Below are 21,834 nucleotides of genomic sequence, written 5' to 3'. Positions count from 1 at the left end.
TATTTCCACTTATCTAAAACAGTCCATAGCATATGCAGCCTGTCTTACTTTTGAGGTCGACAGAATGGTCGATTGACTAAACATCCTCGGATCGGACAACTTGCCCCTCTCTCTTTGGTCATTCGTTGTCAATGTCCAGGAATACAGAGGGTTAGGCCACAGACAGACATCATTACAAGGATAACAACTAGGACAATATATATATATATATATATATATATATTCCAATATCCACATTTGACATTTCTAGATCTTTGTTTATCGCTAAAAATATCTGAATTAATTCCTCATCTCTATTCGCTGCAACAAAAATATCTACGATTCCAATCAGAATTGTACCAAAAATGATCCTTGATATTTAAAGAAAAATTAAGTTTTAGTAAGCACTAATCATGCTCTATGACTATGAACAAGAACAATTGCTTTGCGGTCTTCAGTCTCTTTGTCCTTCTCTTTTCATCCTTTCCCTTATCTATTTGGTTCTCTACTTTTTGTGAAAGGGAAGCCAACCTCTTCCTACTTTCAGCCACGTCAGTGAGTAGGTTATCAAGGGTGGGTGTATACTGGTCTATTGGCCAACCAAAGAGGACAGACAAAGGCTGAATTGTGTTGTCATTGTGGCTGGTAAGCGAAGCTATAATGCAGAATTGGAATGACAAATACCATAAAGCGGCCTAGCTTAACACGCTTATAAGAAAAGACTGGTGATATTTAATATTCCTTGCCTAGAGAAAAATGTGCATCTCTCCGTGCCGGATAACTATTTTTATTCGCTTTCGATTATACAATTGAAAAGAAATGGCAACCACAAATTGGAATGCATGATAATTAATGAGTTGATAACTTCACTTAATCAAAACAAATGTTGGTTAAAAGCCTTGTTTATTTAGGTGTCATTTGTCCAGATAAATGTAAAATCAGAGTAAAACAACGTCTTTGAACATCTACTTCATTCTCAGCAGGGTTTAATTTTATCCTTCTAATTTTATATTCGGTTTTGGTTTCTATCCTTTAATGATCCCAAACAACACGTTTTCTTGACTTTTCTCTTGAAAAAGACATCTCAAAGTTTTGATCCTTATTACAACCGTTGGATGCTTCAATTACAGTTTTATAACCAAAATTGTTTTAATGGCTTCTTTTTAAAAGGTTTTTTTTTTTAGTGAGGGGTCAATTTCTTTTTTTCTTTTTTTTTAAAGGTAGTGAGTTAGGTTAATTTCTAACACTTAATTTTTTTAGTTATTTTGATCATAAATTCACTTAGATTCATTGGTATTGAAAATATATAATTCATATCAAAAGAATATCTTTTGCTAAACAAATAAGTCTAACCGTTAATATTTTCATTAATTTTATGACGTAATAATATTTTTAGCATAATTTTAATTTTATTTTTTATTAATTTTAAAAATTATCATTATATAAATTATAATTTTTTATTTTTAAATTTTTTATTAAAAAAAATTTCTCTTTACTAGCCGGTCATCTCGCAGGTGAATTTCGCTAAGGAGCACCAAATTCGACCAAATGATCAACACTGCCCTAGGGAGCACCAATCTATTGCTCCCTTGGGGTGTAGAGTCAAGCAGTGCTCCCCAAGTAGGCACGGTTGGATCTAGCATTCCACGACTAGATCCAATCGCGGAGTGGCCCATCTATGTAAGAGAGTGTCTCTGACAGGCCTGAGAAAGGAAAAAAATTAAAAAAAAATATTTTAAATATTTCATATTTAAGAATGAACGCTGCTTACACGTTTGAGGGTGGTGTTCATTTTGAAAATTAATATATTTATATAGAATTATGGTAAAAACTTAGAGTATTTTACCTTTTTATATAATATTTTAAAGATTTTGAATAATTCAATAAAGTTTAAATAATTTTGTATTATATTTTTTATATTTTTATTTTGAGTCAAATAAGTTCTTATAACCAATAATTGATTAATTGTCATTAGTTAAAATATCACTAATAATTTTTTATACCTACATGGCTTGATATGATATTAATGTAATAAGTGAAAAATGTCATATAACTATTTTCTCATGTCATATCAATATATCACATTATTATCAATATGACATGTTAGAAAGTCATAAGTGACATAAAATAACAAGTGATAATTTGATTAACAACAATTAATCATAATAAATATTTGACTTAAAAAATAAAAATATAAAAATTTAAATTAAATATAATAAAAGAATAATGATTTATTTAAAATTTTTTAAATAGTTCAAAAAAAAATTTAATATTATGTCAATTACTTTTCATCATTTCGGCATCAAAAAAACATAAACTATCGACAAAACATAACAAATTACTTGTTCATAAATATCTACTTGGACCACTTGATGAAATTGTATATAAAGGAGAAAGATAGAAGTAGCAAATCTTATAGTCCAGGCAGGCAGGTGAGTGCTTAGTTAGCAAATCTTATTAATCTTAAACCAGTTGCAGACTTGCAGTGATTTCACTTGGTTTATAATATGAGCACATATTTTTCTCCATTCATTCCACTTGCTCTGATTAAGCTGCATAAATTAACTATTATGTATAAATTAAGATGATGGTTTCAAAATCTTGTCAAGATGAGTTCCTTGTTCTCTAGGTTTGTACTAGATTACATGATCTCTCCACGTTCTTGGTGTCAGGATAATGTTTAATTTAGCTAGATTTATTAAAGTTCTTGTTGAATATGAATGTTTTGGCACTTTATGGCAACTTGAATGAAGAAATTGATGCGAATCCAAGAAAGTTAAAAAAAAAAAGAAAAGGAAAAGAGCCTCATTGTTATTAATTTCAAGCTGGAAGGTTGTGATGTGTAGATGAGTTAAACGTCAATAATCCTCTTTGGAGGACACTGAAGGGCACTATCTTCTTGTTTAAAATAAGCTATCACATAACTTGACATAAATATAAAAAATCACAAGAGAATCTTGCTGGTAAGATCCGAGACAAAAGGCTAAAACTTAGCATCAAAATGTTTCATCAAACAAATATTGATTTGTAAACTTTATCAAGAAATGAACTATTTTTCTTGATAATGGTACACATGAGAAACCTATACTAATTTGTTTTCCTTTTACCTTTTCTTTTCACTGGGAAATTAAACGCGCCAATTATCTACTTCTAATAAAGATATAAACGTGAATAATCCCTCGGCTAGTGGGATATGATGTTAGCCTTGAAATTTACAATTAATCACACTTTATTATAGGGAGCATATCACTTGTAATTATTGTCTTACAGTAGCTTTATTTCATTTGATCGGTGGGTGAAAATGCATTTTAGGCTAAAACCCACTTTTTTGTATGGATTAGGCATTCTAATCATGTAAGATTCTAAAAGGAAAATGATGAAAACCATTGAAAGTATATCTCTATTAACTTTACCGAAAAGTCTTCCATATATATATATATATTAGGAGATCATATTTCTACCTAGCTGTACTTCATTCAAGGATTACTTAAACAGTATCTTCTTTTTATATTAGATTATTTAAATCTGCTCCTAGCACAACGAGCAATATGAATAGAAATTAAAAAGCAAAAAATAAAAAATAAAATAAAAATATCAATAAAATGAAATTTAAGCAATTGTCAGTTTCAAAATAACGTATTTTAATAAAGCAAATGAAAAGCCAACGTAGAATTGCAAGTGGTGTTCATTGATGGTGAAGTAATTAGTAAAATATTAATCAATAAATGACAATTGCTCAATGGGACAACGTTGGATAAGATTTGAATTTATGCGGGCAGTCTCTATATTCAAACTGAAATACCCTTTTGTTTGGATTTTGGGGGAAAAAAGGATAATTCATGAGATAAAGATGAGAAGTAAACAAGCAAGCTCTTAACAACCATCTTTTTGGCAAGAAGAATCATAACAACAAAGATAAATACAAACAACATATATAGATCTTCACCTCATCATCTTTGATGTTAGTTTGAAAAACTATGGTGTTTACTGAACATCAAAGAGACTAAATTACTCATCCTTGTATATTACAATTAAGGAACCAGTAAAAATTCTTATCGTGTATGGTGTACCTTATCTGGCTTTGAGCTTGAAACCATAGGTAAACATCATTGACAAGTATATATGAATTTGCAAAGGAAACTAATTTTTCCATGAACGTAACAACATAAGCAAGTATTATTATAGAGTTATGGGATAAAGAATTAACAAAAGTTTGAGTTTCCATTATAATTTATTTCTCCCTAGCAGAGCAGCCTCAGCAATTTCATTTTTTGTGCTTGCTTTCACTGTCGAATTACATGGAAAATTATCAGTTTACTAAATCAATGCATCTATATAATGACAGGCATGGGTTGCTTACTGCTTTACTCTGCTAAATGATCATCATCAGTCTATAACTTTATCCGTGGGTGAGTCCACTTACAAGGAATTTACAGCTCCCACGACATGAAAAATTATAAACATATGCTCTTTCTTCTGCCCTTTTTGCATTCTTTAATAATTCTTTTTCTTGTTTGAAATTGAAGGTGATGGATAGCTAAAACCAAAAGTACATGTAGCGTATGGCCATCGGTGAATATTTAAACCCAAAGTTCGATTGAAAAGGTCATGGTGATGCATTTAGTTGCATTAGTTTATGACAATGGAAAATAACTTTTGAACGTCAAAGCTGATGTAATTTGAGCTAAAATATTGCAGTCTGAGGTTTAACAGCCCAAGAAAGTTGAAGGACAGAAACAATTAACTATTAGACAATTTGGCTAGTTGCAAAAACACCCGACGAGGATCGCTAATTGGAAAAAGTAACAACCACTCACTATCCATGGTATGGCAATCATGACTGCCAGCTCTTAGTATGCTCTGGCCTAGTTTAATAGCTTAAGTGTCACAGTCTACATCAACTCTTATGAAGTATCATTCACATTAATTCATTGACTTCATAATTTTATCTCACAAAAAGGATTCTTTGGGATCATGCCTTGACTCCCCATTAGGAGCTTCTCTTCAATGTCTTCCCTTCAATGTGAGATTTATGATTTACGTGTTGGGAGCATATTCAATTGGGATTCACATGGCTCCTTGCTACAAGCGTGATATCCTCTCCCACTTCAATAAGAGCTCATTATCCTCGATGGCACATTGCTAGTATCTCAAAATCTGCTCTAACACCAACTATTACAATCCACACCAACCCTTGTGAAGTATTGGATGAGAAAGAGCTAGCCATGCATCACAATGCAAAATAGAAATAAAAACAAAAATATAAACGCAGTGGAAATAAACAATCAAAATCCACCTTTCCACCCAAAGTCACTTTCATGGCTTTTGGATGAAGTGCAATACAGTAAAACATATATGTGATCTAGTCATTACCTTGGGGAAAAAGGAAAGTTTGATTCCTTGTTTAAACTCCACCAAAACAACCTTTTCGAGAAACCTCACACCAAACTTGGTTATCGCAAACCAAACCTGTCCAAGAAGTTTTTATGTAACCTCAAATGAAAGTTCACATAATGAATGAAGAAATCCCTACAAGAGGGTAGGATTGCCAAGCCTTCAATGTGCTAGCAAGGAAGTGCTTTGAACACATTTCACTTCCCTTTCACCTTAGCAAAATAGCGCAAAAGCAAAATGGATTTTTCTCACACACTTACAGGGGGCAGCAACACTACTCACTAGTGAAGAGTGGTGGCTAGGTTACTTAGGATGAGTAGCTTAAGCAAGGTATTTATATCTTGGACCAATTTCAGTCCTAATGACCTCTTTCCTATAATTGCAAATTGGTCCTTACACTAAATTAAACATTTGAATTAAGTTCAATAAAAGTTCATAACTTCTAGTTTTGATTAAGTTTAACCTAATCACGTCTCCTAATTTAATCTCAATATTCACCTTTTGTGTGTGACCCATTAGGTTTCCCACATGTTGGCAATGATCTTGAAATGCAATCCATGAATTAAATTTAGGATTAGATAAATTCAAACTACTTTAAATTTAACATTATGGCCATCCAAATGTTAAAAGAGTCAAGATGGTTTGACTCAACCTTTCAATGATTAGTCTCTCAGTATAATTTAATCCTTTCACTTTCACCATGTGTTTCAGAAAGTTTAGGAGCATGGTGCAATGTCAACTCTTAAACCTTCCATGTTAGTCATGTCACTAATTAGCTATCATGGATTATAGGAAACTCATTTCATAAGATCTATTGTGCTCTGGCTAGAGTCATTCACATAGGCTAACTCCGGGTATGAACAGTCAAAATACATCTCCTTAATCACTCAGAATGATGAATCCTTTCTTGACCATTCATTTGCCTTCACACATCTCATGCTATAACCAAAAACATATTGTTTAGTAATCTTGGTAGTATCCGTAGGGATGAAATCAAAATATATCAATCCTCATAAAAACAACCTAATATCACAAGTCTGAGAATCACTTTCATGACTGCTACATGAGGATATAGTCCATTGACACCAAAGTGAAGTACAAAATGGAATCTCATGTTGTGTCATGTTTAGTAAACTTGTTCCTAAAACAAACACCTACATTCTAGTTCCAAATATTCTTATACTTCAACCATGAGATCGTTTGCTTATTTTCGAAGTAAGAAACATTGAATGTACTAGCCTTTAAGCATCGTTAATGTCCGCCTCAATAATACATCGACTAGGAATAATTTAAAGATTATACTTTGATGCATAAGAATCTCATAATTGTAACACTTTATAATTCCCTTACAAGTCATGTTGTGAGACTAGAATAGTTTTGGAACCTAACTACTTTTTTTAATTTAATGTAACTAAGGACAAACCCATATAGTTAATTAAATTAATTCATGGAACTATAATTGTTAATTAACTTGTAATATCTTTTTAACATATATATACTTTATATTTTGTGTTAATTTATAAAGGATATAATTAATATTATATATATACTTTTAGTATACATACTTTAAATATAAACATATTTACTTTCTATTTTGTGTTAACATTACAAAAATTATAACCTATAAAATTATTAATTATAATATATTTTTTTGTTTATATAAACTTATAATATATATCTTTAAAAGGAAGTTGTGAGATTAGAATAGTTTTGGAACCTAACTATTTTATTAATTCATATAATTAAAACTCATATAGTAAATTAAATTAATTCATGAAACTATAATTATTAAGCAACTTGTAATGTCTTTTATATATATATATATATTGTTAATTTATAAGAAATATAATTACTTGGTGAATTATATGGAATACGAATGAGAAACATTATAGTATATGGATACAGATACGGATTCAAGTTCGAGTAATTAGATACCCATGAAGAGCATTTTAATAATTTTTTTTATAACTAGGTTTTAACAGGTTTGAGTAATTATCAAATAGTGGGTATGTATAAGAGTTCGAATTAGGGTAATAAATCAAATATTCGAGTAAGGTTTAGGGACCTCATTTTTTAATAAATTTTGGGTTTGAATACTACAAAATTAGCGACTACCCTACCCGTTGATATCCCTACATAGCAACAATTAAAGGAATGATATGTTAAAAACAATAAAACAAAACATATTTTGTCAAAATTCTTCCTCACTCATGATCTCCAAGAAAAAGGTTATATTAGTGTTAAACAAATTCGTTTAAATGACAATCTAACAAATTTATTCACCAAAGCCCTTCCTATTGCAACATTTGAAACGTTTGTACAAAAAACTAGAATGTGTCATTTTAAATATCTTAAATAATGTAGTCATCAAGGAAGTAAAATACGCATTATATATTTTTCCTTCATTAAGGTTTTTTTTCCATTGGTATTTTAAATAAGACAATATTTCAAAATCATATTCTTGAAAATAATCTTGTACTCTTTTTCCTTCACTTAGAATTTTTCCATGAAATTTTTCCTAGTAAAGTCTTTACAAGGTATACTTAATACAGTGAATATTCAAGAGTGAGTATTTTGAATATATGTGCGAATGTCCATTATGTTACAACCCAAGAGTTCAAACCAAGCCAAGCAGTCGAGACAAATCAAACAACCTAGCAGACTAAACACAATAGTGTAAAATGATGTGAACTCTTATACTTAATGATGTATAACTAGATTTGGAAGTAGATTAAATGGGACTATGATCATGATTTAATCTATCCAAATTAAATCCCTTACGCATTATCTTTATTTTGTAAATGCTATACAAATAAAGGATTTTTAACCTGTAAATAAGCCTCTCACTTTATTTGTAAACACACCCAAATAAGATCCTTTTACTCCCGTTAAATACTTTCTCTCATAATTATTCTTTCAAATTATATTTCATAATAAGTAAGTTATATTAAAAGAGATTTTTTATCATTTTTTTCAATAAAAAAAGGTAAAAATGTCAAATCATGTTTAATAACATTGTAGAGTAAGTTCCAATATAAGATTATATTTGTTTTTTATAGCAATTCCATTAGTGATTACTTTATAATCTTATATTTTAAAATAATCGTTGTAATATAATTTAATTTGACACATTATAAAAAATGTGATAACACAATCCTTGTGCCAAATGCTATCTAAGCCTTGCCCAATCTCTATCGCATCCGATCAACCATTTGGTAGACTTGCCACAAGTATAATATGGCATTTCGTTCCTAGCCATTACAAGTTAAATCATCCAACATCAAGGCTGCTTTCATCTCGCCTTAAGCTTATATAGCTGCTAATTTCTTTGCTACCCTGTTAGGTGAAAATCAATTAAAACAAAAATCAAATGTGAATTGTGAAAAAAAAAGGGTACTTTTTAAGTTTGTTGGAGATCATATAAGATGTATATGTTCCATAATGTGTAATGTCAGAGGTGAAGTTGTCACATTTATAACTATATATGAAACTAAAAAAATAAAACATGGTTGGTTGTTATTGGGTTAAGGTAATGTTTATATATATATATATATATAATTAAAGGAGAGTGGATTCGAATCCTACTCTTTAGGTAGGGGATCATACACTAACCAAAGAGCCAAATCCTCAAGTGTGAGTTAAGCTAATGTTCAACACCTCATATCTTTAAAACTTTTTTAATTTGATTTTTTAATACTAAAGAAACTTATTTTACCTAAATTTTTTATGGCATGTAAAGAAACGAGGAGAGAGGATAAAGCAGATTGGGATAAGGAGAAAGAAAGAAGAAAAAAATAAATAAAAGACAAATGGACAATAAAAAAAGATATAACTAAAAATATTGGGTTAAAGGTAAAAAGAAAACATGATTTATACTTGTCTTTCTCTAATCTTCCATTTTCTTCTCTCATTGACCCTTGTTTCTTTTCTTTCTTAGGATTTTGAATAAATTGAAATGAAAGAAAAAAAAAAGACAAAAAAATGATTTCATCAATTAATTTGTAATTCCTTTTTTATTTATCGTCGTGAAAATCATTAAAAAAATATTTATCTATCCTATCTAAAAAAATTTTACATCCCTGCAATGCGGTGACTAGTGATAAAGGAAGCCTCATAGATAATCTGAAAATAATACTGACATGAAAACAACCTTTTACCCAGTTTCTATGGACAGGCAGAAGTCCATTGTAGGTTTCATGTTATGGGCCTTTCGACAATTACGAAGCAAAAAAGGCCCAAAAATGGTAGAAAACTTGCACCAGCCGAGAATCGAACCAGGGTCTATTGTCAGGACCGCAGCTCAGCAGATTAGAAGTTGCCCGAGGATGCTCCGGAGTGTCGGTATGTGGGGGAGTTTTGCTGGGAGAGAACCCCCACTGGATAACGTAAGGCAAGTGCAAGGTGCCAAAAGGGGCGCACAGCACAAGCCCCTGGGCGAGCCAGCCCGACAGAGAGCCAGGCAGACTGCGCGTAGGTGCACCAGCCCGCAAAGCAGGGGTGCGCTACACGCCGACCCGCACAGCATAGGTACGCAACATGCAAGCCCGAGGCCGCCGGCCCAGCAGAGGTGCGCGGCACACAGGGGCACATAGCATGGACACACGGTACTCAGGCCCGGGGCCAACCAGCCCAGCAGGGGTGTACGGCACGCAGACCCGCATGGCATGGGCGCGCAGGACGCAGGCTCGGGGTCGTCGGCCCAGCAGGGGTTCGCGGCACGCAAGGGCACACAACATGGACACACGGTACTCAGGCACAGGGCCCGTCGGCCCAGCAAGGGTGCGCGGCACGCAGACCCACATGGCATGGGCTAGCACGACGTAGGCCCGGGGCCCCCGACCCAGCAGGGGTGCGCGGCACGCGAGGGCGCACAACATGGGCGCATGGTACGCAGGCTCAGGGCCGGTCGGCCCAGCAAGGGTGCGCGGCACGCATGGGTGCACAGCATGGGTGAGCAGCACGCAGGTGACAGCACGCAGGTGGGCACAGCATGGGTGAGCAGCACTCAGGCTCGGGGCCCGTCGGCCTAACAGGAGTGCGCTGCAAGCAGGATGGCTTGGCAGGGGCGCAGCACGCAAGCCTGCACAGCGTCCAGACAAACTGCCTGCGCGGGGCCCCTGCGTCCCAGCCTGTGCGTGGCCCAGACCCACCAAGGGGCCCAAAAGGGTGCCGACCCACGAGACCCACTCTTTTGATGTATTAAGCTACTGGAAATTGTAGCTTTCCCTCCTAAATGTTTTGGAGGGAAATATTTTGGGGGGAATATTTGGAGAAAATTGGCTATAAATAACCCCTTATACTTTGTGTAAATCATTCAATTCATTCAATAGAAGTTCAGCTTTTCTTTTTCCAGAATTCTCTTCTTTTTTCTTCCTTTCCCTTTTATGCAAGTTTGCTTGCCGACTTAAAGCCATTGTGTGGGTGTGCGAGTGTTTCGGTTGACCGAAAAACAGTGGGTTGCGTGTGGAGTGCTGAGTGCGTGCTGAGCAGGTGCTGAGCATCAAAAGGCTGAATTGGGTTCTAGTGCCGGGATAAGGGTTGAACCCAAGGCCGCACGGAAGGTGATCTGAAGAATCGCCTCGTGACACTATATTGTAGTAGGGTACTATTCTACCACTAGACCACTAGTGCTTGTTACTCCACAACTCTCTAGCATCTAAAACTGCGAAGTAGAGAAAAAAAAAAAGCAAAATACAATTATGAATTACCCAAGTTGAACCAGCCTTCTGTGCCAAAAAAGTTGCTGTTAAGCGTTTGGACCAATGGCAAAGCTTTTACAAATTGCTTAGCCACGAAAAGGAACCTTATCCTTAGATATATGGTGATTAAACAACCTTATCCTTAGATATATGGTGATTAAACATAGGCAATCGCCTCTAATTTGAAGATAGCTACTAAGGTGGTGCCCTTTAAACTTGACTACTTGCAGCTGATTAATATTTGTGATATGGGTTGCTTTTTGCTTGTCACTACATTTCCTTCTAATTAAATGCATTCATCAACAACTGAAAGACACTGAACACTCGACTGCAATCTCCTTCATTGCTAACAAAAGAAAGAGGGTAAAGACAAGTAATGGGCAATTGAGAACAACACACTTCGACGCAGAGATTCAAAAGGGAAGCTCAGCAACTCAACTTACATCTTCCAACTATCCCAGTATTTGATACAGGCTCCCGCTATGTCTAGTTGATCCACATGTACTAGTCTGTGACTCTGCACTAGTTTCACTCTCAAACAATACATTCATTTTAGTTGATATTTTTGGTTTTTTTTGTTATTTGTTTTTTATTTTCAGGTTTTTTTAAATAATTTTTGCTTTTTTATTATCATTCATTTTTTACAAAAGGCAAAACCATAAAGCATTTATCAAACAAATCCGAAATGAATAGTGCATTGATATTAATATTGCTATGTTTCAACATGAGGAAATTAAAGCGCAAAATTTTTCAAAAAATTTAATAAAATGATCTCATTATTTATAAAAAAAAATATGCTAGTTAGCATGATCATTACATTTGCGGCATAGACAATTAGATAAAGAGATGAATTGCCACTTTGTAAATAATGTGATTCTCAATTTGATTTATGGGAAATACTCTCTTATTTTATTAAATTAATAAATATTTATTAATATTTTATCATGATTTAAATAAAAATAAAAACTAGTCAGCGTACGCCATAGGGTAGAGTTTGTCGTCATTTTTGTTGCTACTATTATTAATTAATTATAACAAATCACGATACATAACAGCAGCGGGGATAGCTCAGTTGGGAGAGCGTCAGACTGAAGATCTGAAGGTCGCGTGTTCGATCCACGCTCACCGCACTTAATTTTTTCAAACTTTACTCAGGCTCTCTTTCCGGCACATATCCAATGATGGGTTTCACTTTCACACTGTATCTATTGGGTTGCCAGTAGGAATGGATGAAAACTTTACTAGGGCCCCCTTTCCGGTTCACATCCAATGGGCTCTCTTGGTGTCTCTTTCTTGGGTTGCCATGGGGAATAGATGAAATATCTTTGTGAACAAAAATGTAAGGGCAAACAGGGCCCAGTTTCGGTGGAATTATGTCCATGGTGCCCTGCCCCTGCTTTAGTTAGAATCCTGCTCCTAAACCGTCACTCGTTCAGAAGTTATTTCCCCAGATTTCTTTGTTGGGATATGCTGAGTACCTATACCACCATGTTATATATTCATTTAAATTCCATATTATCTGAATTATGCTCAAGGATCTCAAAGTTTTATCATATGACTAATGCAAGATACATGATCATAGATTGCAGTAAAAGGAGAAGGATAACCCTTCTCTAAGTGCACTTAGAGGTGATACTTGTGATTCACTATATGAGAATTGAGATTGAGACAGTCTAAAATGAAGCTGTTAAAATTAATGGCAATGTTGATATACATACACATCAAAATTCCAAAGTAACGTCGTAGAAAGAAATTCCACCGGCTTACCGGTTACCGATTACCCATCAAGAAACTATCAAGACTCCAGAAATATGTCAATATTTGTGTTCCACAATATAGGTTGCCTTCATGGAAATCAGGTTACATCTCATGCTTGGACCATTTCCTAGCTTGGGAAAGATATTGACATGATAAGGAACAAGTATGGAAACCGAGTCAAATTCAAATCTGAAATCAGATAACCGATCTGACGGCCAGATAACATTTCTTTTTATCCACTTTCACATCATTTCTGAATATTCTAATTCCATGAAATAAGACTTTGACAAGAATAATTTCAAAATTGTAATGCTTTTAATTGATCCTACTCTTGATGTATAAAGAGTACTAATGACCTACAAAGCCAAAGAATTATATTCTATAAAAGGCATATTTATACCTTACCAAATCAAAGAAAAACGATGGACTTACTATACAAAATAGATACTGTAAACTAGTTATCTCTCTGGGTACCAGGTTAGCTGATTTTTCCACCTCCACCACAAGAGAGAAATTAGGATAAAACAACTATCCAGCTCCGCGAGTGGAGAGAAACAATGAATTTTCCGTTACTTGCTTCCCTTGAGCTTGTAGCTTCCCAAGTTTTGTCTTATCAAGTCTTGCTCTTCGAGCAAAATCTTGGATCTTGCGGTCATGCTCTTTAAGCATCTGATCAACATTGTCGGATGGAGCAAGCAATGGACCAGAGACATAAATTTTGTTTCCCCTATGACCACGACCATGCTGAAGAATAGAAATCATAAGAGTGCAGGTTTTAGGATCGATGATCGGTTAAACAAAAGCCAGTTTGAAGGCTGCTCTTAAGGCATGAATGCTCAAAGGGAAAAATATCATCTGGACCACAAAAATTTTGAAGTCTAAAGGGGAACCCATGCCTACTGATATGAAAGGCAAAAACGTTATTAGGAAACTGGGAAAAATCAGCAACTTTGATCTAATTGATTATGCAGTTGCTTCTACCAAAATATATATTGTTGTCAATGATAAATGTTGGTTATATATGCTTGAATGATTTGCATCTATGGCCTCCATTTAAAATAAAAAATAAAACCAAGTAACTAACCAGACTTGATTCCTTAGTGCAGGCTCTTCCACCTCCTGTCTGGGGAGACTCTGCAGTCTTTGGCATATGACGTCTGACATCCTGCTTTCCAGCAGACTCTAATTCATTAAATGATCTCTGAGACCTGCCCACTTGGTTTACTGCTTCTAGAGTCAAAGGTCCAGGTTTCTCTCTGTGATCTTCAGAAGCCAAAGTTCTAGTAGCTACTAAACCTGATAATTTTGATAAGTTGGCTCTCGATGAAACCATATGAAGATCATCATGTTCCTTCCCAGACTTCCCAAATACAGTGCCATGGACCAACGGACCTGAATGTGAAATTTTCTTTCTATTGTACTCTAAGAAATCTCTACTTCCTTCTTTTGCAGCATGTGTCTGTTTAGGAGGATCATTAAGAAAACCAGAAATGGCATCTGCTTTACGAGAGTTGAACATCTCACTCCTGCTCTTGAAATTAGGATGAGGTTGTCTTCGCTGTAATTAGAGGGGGAAAGTTGAATATTGTTAGCTATAGAGAAGCAAGAGGGAAAGGCAGAAGGGAAGAAATAAGAAACATTCCAGTCCATAGGCTCTGCACATAACAACAGTTCTATGGTGCTATTGTGTAAAGTAGCATATTAGAAGAACAAGAGCCAGAGAAAACCAAATTTACAACCATATAAACACATAGATCAAAGAAAAGGAGAAACTTAAAAATCCAGTCACATTTGATCCCAAAATGATTGTGTTAGTGCATATATCAAGTGATTAAAAAAGTGTTAAAAGAACTGTAATTTCTGGCATGTGCCAATATAAGATTGCCTACGACCCTTTTTTGCATGTAACTCTGTGAGCCGCATTTCTCCACACAAATATGCACTTAATACCATAAAGAAAGACAGACATTGATAGATTCATTCTGCAAATCTCTTTACAACATTTGAGTATACCGACAAACACAAAAGAGATGCCCAATTTTCTTCCCTCCTGTCCTTACCGGAAAGCACAAAAATGACTTCAAACAAGATTTAAATTCTTAAAATTTTTTATAATCAACATCTCAAATTTATAATCCTTTATTAACAAAAGAAGTTTCACAAAACAATGGCATCTAGCTTCTTATGACTAGCATTTGAATGAATTCCCATCTGATCTTTTTTCTTAAGAAACTAAAATTTACCTGCATTGATGTGGCCAGCTCAGTATTAGAATTGGATGTTGGTATTGCAAGTGATTCCTTCTGTCCCCTCCTTTCCATGTCAACCCTTGAACCCCTGCTCCCAACTGCTCTTTGCCTAAAGGGAATCCAAGAACAGGTTAATCTTAAGAACACTTTTTAATAGCAAGTAAGCCTCTCCTTGGCTTAAATTATGCATATAGAAAGGTGCCATTACAAGTCCACAGGAAAAAAACAGAAAGAGAGAGAGAGAGAAACACTTTAGGCTACAAAACCCAAAAACTTCTAAGGCAACAAACAAAAACAGCTGCTTTTCAAAAAAAAAAAAAAGCAAACAAAAACAGCCCCATCATATTGAAGAAATCCAATTCATATTATGAATACATTTCAACTTCAAAGATCTTGGTACATTTCACCACCTATCAAGGTTCAATCATTAATTTATAATTAACAACATTAGAATTATCAGATAACAACATAAGTGCAAAAATAGATAATACGATAGAGAAGTAACTTATACCAAAAATAAAATATAAACCATGCTGATTTTTGAAGCTGATAAGAATCAATTTTAACATGTACCTTCTAGCTTCTTCATCCCGAAGCTTAGCATCAATCTCCTTGCTGGGAGGATATTTGGGTAAACTTGAAGGATCACAAGCAAGAGGTTCAGTTTTAAAGAACTGACAAGAAAGGTAGAGAAAAGAAAAGAATCAGTGAAACTTGATAATAGCTAATAAGACCATAAAGGAATAACTCAAGTTATCCATGAGAAATTAAAGAATTGATGACTCAACAGCAGCTAAAAACGAGTTAATGTAGTTAAAGAATCATTTTCATGGCTGCAACACATCCATCTCAGTTGTGCTCAGAAAACTGTCTTGTAAGTTGTGAAGAAAACAGTTTTAGCTCCACTATTTTGGAAAGAGGACAGTAAAATGATACTGATAGACTCCAAGCTATTAAGTCCATGCAAGAAAAAAGGGAAAACGCACACAGCATTTCGTATTAATAGATAAATGCATTGGTGATGATTGATCACATTGTGCATACCTCACTCTTCAGAGCAAAAGCTGCAGTTCTTCGATGAACAGGATCTATGGAAAGCAAGGTCTCCATGAGACTCACAGCAGGAGAGGGAAAGTCTTTAAATGTTTCAGCAACACATCGTCTATATGGGTGTAGAGGCTTGAACACTGTCGAATGAGGTAATTTAGCTCTTTTCCAGTATTCCTCAGATGGTGAGCCGCATAGCTTAAAAATCTTATGTAATTGCTCAACCTACAAACCACAGGAAATTAAATTCTTACCTGCCATTTACTCAAAAAAAAAAAAACAAAAGAGCATACCACTAAAATGCTTACTTTGAGAACATAAATAAAAACGAATTTATACAAATGTGCACATCAGTACATGGAAAGGAGATAATTTCACCTAAGGAGAAATTTGGGGTTTACAAATCATATTGCTTCTTGATGGAAGAATGGTATGCAAGCACACTACAAAACACGTTTCATGCCAAACAATCATACACCAAAACCATTTTAACATATATGAACTGCCTTTTTGTTTGCAAAGGTCACTTCAGCTTCAGCAACTTTACAATGGTCTAAACACAAAGATTACCAGTTTAGTCTAATCAAGTTCAAAGTAAACACAAATTAACAAAACAAATCCAATTATTAGAAAACAATCACAATCATAGAGAGATAACATGTAAATATTCCTTTAGTCACATGAGATTCAAATACTCCAAAAACAACTTCAGCATCAATATAAGCATGCATTACACAAAATTTCAGTAAAATTGCCGGCTTAAGGCAAAATCTAGTATTTGATTAGATCATCTAGCAATTTCCATTGTATTTCTTTTTACCCTCACATTCCCAAGCTAATGCTAGGAAGTTGTGGTCATCTTTTTTCCTTAAATATTTTCTCTAAAAATAATGACAATCATTATATTGATAGTAAAGAACATAAATCAGCTAGGCTATTGAACCTGGTACCTCTGTTTTCCCAGGCAAAATAGGTTTGCCAGAATATAGTTCCCCAAGAATGCAACCAGCACTCCATAAATCTATTGCAACCCCATAATGTGAAGCTCCTAACAAAAGTTCTGGTGGTCGATACCAAAGAGTCACTACACGGCTGGTCATTGGAACACTATCATGAGGATCAAAAGAACATGCTAATCCAAAATCCGCAATCTTTAAGATTCCATTACTGTCAATGAGAAGATTTGAACCCTTTATGTCACGATGAAGGACACCATTGCTGTGACAATGATCAAGTCCACTTAGAAGTTGCTGCATGTAGCATTTAATCTGGCCCAAAATGGAAAGAAAGTTATGAATACGCAAACACTAAAAATAAAGAAATGTACAAGAACAGACATCCTAATAAATTGCAAAATAAAGGTGAGTAGGTAACCACTGCACGAGGTTGCATCTAGATACTGCTGTATTAAGAGACAACGTTAAACAGAAGCCTACAATAACTACAAAAACCATTATAAGATTACCTGAGGCTCTGAAAACTTGATCCCTGGAAGTGATGCTAGTCCCACAAGATCATGTTCCATATATTCAAAAACAAGGTATAAGCTGCATGACATTGGGGATGTGATCAAGCCTTCAAGTTTAATAACATTCGGATGATCAAGTCTTCGTAAAAGAATAATCTCCCTTGCCATAAACTTCACACTCTCAGGATCATGATTATCAAACCGCACTTTTTTCAGAGCCACAAGTTTATTGTGAATGACATCACGAGCCTTATACACACTACTATAAGTTCCTTGGCCAATCTGCAAGAATGAAATAGTATCATGCAAAAGACAAATAAAGGAAAATGAGAACATCAACATGGAAAATAGAATTCATATGGATACATAATAAGATGAGTTTCTGTGTCAAACTAAATCAGTAAAGCATCATGGACCCTACTACAAAATACAAGATCTTCAAAGATGTGTGATTAGTTTACGGGGAAAAATGGGCAAACTAATAGACTAGATCTTTGTTCATTTATTCACCCAAAAAAAAAAAAGATCTTTGCTTGTTGGAACTCATTACTCTGGTATAAAGGTTCCAAGTCGATGTGTCCCAAATTAGTTACTACACTTGTCCGCAGAAGAGGGCTGTGTGTATTTTAGAAATCAGGGAAATTATAGGATAAATATGAAAAACACTGTTCGAGCCCAAAAAGGAACCAAGTGACAGAGTGAAACAGATTTCAGTTTAAATAATCAACTAGGCCAAAGATTAAGCAAATATAAAGTATAATTCTCTGAACAAAATCATCTTTGAAGAGTTGTAGTCAGTTCATTATCTTAGCAGTATATGAGGAGCATTAAAAACGCTTTAAAGTAAATGTAATTGGGGATCGAGCCAAGTAAGAAAGCCTACTTTATCCAACTTCTCAAAAGTATTGGCACGTCTTGGTATCCATCCCTTGATAGCTTCACCTGCCACAGCAACAAGCCAAGAAGGCCACCCTGCTGCAACTTGCTCTCCTTCTATGCTATTCAGCACCCTTCCTGAACCGGGATTATGACCAGCAATTGTAACGTCACACTTCTCCACCTTATTTTTCTCAATCACCTCAAACTTATCAATGATCTTCTTCTTCTCAACCTGATCGTTATAACAAAACCGATTGGAACCACTCGTTTTCTTATCGATCAACAAGACTTTCACATCACCGCCATCATATTCCTTTGATCGAACAGCCTGCTCTCTTCTTGATGAATTCGCTTGTGGAACAAGCTTATCTAATGACCCTTTTCGCGTCAACCTCTCTTTGTGATTCTCACGGCTATCTTCAACAGCCGCAGACTTAGAACTCATGCAACCCATGTCTTCTATATATGGTATATATAATTACAATCAGCGACAGGGCTACAACAAATAATCCCCTTATCAACCTAGCTAACTCTAACCTTTCTTATCAATCTTGCCAAAGAATTCGAAAACTCCCTATATCCAATCCATCAAAATTGAAGAATTTGGACTGCACGACCGATAGAAATCCAAGCTTTATCTTAAATTCTTTTGAACAATTCAAAGTCACCCCTCAAGACCCAAGGTTTCCAAATTAGAGTATGCTACAAGTAACGTTGATATTGGACCTCCAAAACAGATAAAGATGACTCCAATCCAAGAAACAATCAAAACCCAGAAATATTACGGAAGAGTATAACACTGGGAAACAAATTCGTAGTACCTGGATATCTGTAACGAGGTTGAAAGTTGAGAAACAGAGAGAAAAAAAAAAAAAGTGAGAGAGAGCTTTAATTAATCGCGGAGGAAACTGTGGCTCTGTTTGATTTTTTGATAAACGCGTACACATAAACATGTAAGAGATATATAATATTAATAAATAATGAAAATTTTGAATACTTAAAAATATCAATACTATACACATATAGACAGAGACGGCCTCTGCCGGCTCTGGCTCAGTCAACAGAAACCACTCCCTCTTTCTCTTTCTAAACTGAAGCTGTCTCCAATTGTTTTTCCTGGGTTTATATGTATACACATTTAATTAACGAGATAAATAGAGAGATTGGAAACAGTTAAAAAGTGGACTTGGGATGGAAAAGGAGAGGAAAGGGGACGTGTTGTTTGGATGAGTGGGTTTGTTTTGGTGTTTGAATGTCGCATTTAACGCGTTATGATTTTGACAACTATGTATTGTCTGGTTTTCTCCTGGATGGCCTACCACCATTTTATAACGTTACCTGTGTTATACCCTTAAGTACCCCTATATCAGTGAAGCTCCTAAATTCTTTTGGGGTACTTAAGGGTTTTCCTTTCTTTTCTTTTCTTTTCAAAAAAAAAAAAAAGGAAAAAACAATGTTAACGCAATATAGTATGATTATCCTACACAAGTTTAAAAGGTCAAAGCTTCAATGGGTCATGCTATTTGCACTCAATTGACTGTTGAAATGTGCATTAGCTTTCATCTCCTTATGGTTTCCTTTGGTTTTAATAATCCATTAAAGAATATTACTAATCTTCCAAAGAATTAGTTGTTCTTAGATAAGCTCAAAGAATGATTCTATTTTAAAATATTTTGTCACTTTTTTCCCTTTCTTGTACTACATTAGTTGGCATACATAGACTATCACCCATATGCCCATATCATCTATGTGTATTATTTGCATGTGAATTTTTAAAATATATATATATATATATATATATATATGAAGAAAATCCATTGCCATTGCATGGGCTGATTGGGTCCATCCTAATTCCACTTTGATCTATCATCCTCCAACGAAAATGAGGTGGCGCAAACCCACTAGTCCACATGAAATATCAGGCCCAATATTAGAAAAATTGAGAAAAAAAAAATAATAATAATAATAACATTTAATGGTTAAAATATAAGCTTTAATTAAGTCTAAAAAATATAGATGATTAGGGCCCACCAAACCAATAAAAGCCATTGATACGTCTTGTTCCATTCAACCGTGGGCTTTGGACATGTCGTTTTGAAACTTAACAAACCCAAGGTTTTTCTACCAAAGTAGATGCAAGCCTTGAGTGCCAAGCTAAATTAAATAAATAGGCAGCTAAGCTGCATTTATAAACCTATTTTTATGGCTTCTTGGTGGAAGATTTAGAGCTGACGTCTTCCACGGTTGAGATTGAGAGAAAGGATGTGTTGCTGTTACAACTTCCAACGGTATGAGAAAGGAGAGTGTGCACCCAAACAATCTGATTGAATTAAATAGGATTGAGATGTATCATATGTTATCTTTATTACCTTTTATGTTTAATGTTATTTTTACAAGTTAGCTAATTGTCTTCAAAACCATCCATGTGATAATAAAAGGGGTAGCTTTTCTTCCGTTTTAAGGTGAAAGGTGAGTGGTGGTGGAGAGAGTAACGTTGCCAGTCTTCAAATCCACTTTTGTTTGGTTGGGGAAGGTATATAATGAGGGAAGGAACAAAAAAACTAATTTTTTAAGTGTATATATTTACTTTTATTTGTATCTGAACATTTTAGAATTTAATTTATTGATTGATATATAATCACAGCTTATAAAATAGAGTTCGAATTTTTCTTATTTCAATTAAAATAAATAATATTTACCCTCATTTCATAGCAAACAAATACAGCAAAAAATGATAATAATTGCATTTTACAATTGCTTATCTTGTCATAAAACGAAAATATCATTCAACCATAATTAATCATTCTTATTTACAATTCATTGGATAAATAAACACCATGAAAAATTAAACGATTAAAATATCTCATTTTTTATTAAATTAATATTAATCAGTTAAATAAAAACTTGAAAAGTTTTTGAAAATATTTTTTTTTTAATAATTGAAGAAGGGAGATTCGAATCATATTCTTTAGGCAGAAGGGTAATACATCAACCAATGAGTTAAATGCTTGGATGTAAAATAAAGTTAATTATAAAAATAATAAAAATAAACACAAGGTAATTACATGTCAAATTTTAAATTTCAAGAGATAAATTTATTTTACCTCAAATCGGAAAGAATTTTTCTACAAGTTACCCTAATTTATTTCATTTTCTTCAATTTTCCTACTTCTTTATCTTTCTTGTCCCACACTCTAGGATACTCTAACTAGTTACTTCCCCTTTGGTTGATACTTTTTTATATTTTTAATTTCATTATTTATTTATTTTTATAAAAAATAAAAAAAATCAACTAAATGAATTTAAATAGAATTAAATTCAATTTCCAGAATTGGGTAAAATGGATCAGTGTAGATTTTAT

The 21,834-nt window shown here is 34.2% G+C and overlaps 1 protein-coding gene and 1 non-coding gene across 2 annotated transcripts; one reads left to right on the top strand and one right to left on the bottom strand.

Moving 5' to 3' along the window:
* The first annotated feature begins 12,129 nt into the window (after nt 1-12,129).
* Nucleotides 12,130-12,202, top strand: TRNAF-GAA (transfer RNA phenylalanine (anticodon GAA)). Its single transcript has one exon. It is a non-coding gene; the product is annotated as a tRNA-Phe (tRNA).
* An 818-nt stretch (nt 12,203-13,020) lies between these two features.
* Nucleotides 13,021-19,713, bottom strand: LOC110410602 (putative serine/threonine-protein kinase At1g54610). The gene is made up of 8 exons (XM_021420417.2): nt 18,478-19,713; nt 17,592-17,876; nt 17,077-17,394; nt 16,124-16,351; nt 15,653-15,753; nt 15,074-15,188; nt 13,915-14,388; nt 13,021-13,574 (listed from the first exon to the last, which is right to left on the bottom strand). Exons 1-8 carry the CDS (start codon nt 18,925-18,927, stop codon nt 13,359-13,361), a joined length of 2,187 nt encoding a protein of 728 aa, XP_021276092.1. The 5' UTR covers nt 18,928-19,713; the 3' UTR covers nt 13,021-13,358.
* Nucleotides 19,714-21,834: the final 2,121 nt, after the last annotated feature.

This window comes from Theobroma umbraticum, unplaced genomic scaffold (assembly GCF_002168275.2).
Source record: "Theobroma umbraticum cultivar Fairchild unplaced genomic scaffold, ASM216827v3 scaffold_30.0, whole genome shotgun sequence".
NCBI lineage: Eukaryota > Viridiplantae > Streptophyta > Magnoliopsida > Malvales > Malvaceae > Theobroma > Theobroma umbraticum.
The sequence above is the reverse complement of the archived record's forward strand: the minus strand, read 5'-3'. Positions and strand labels throughout refer to the sequence as shown.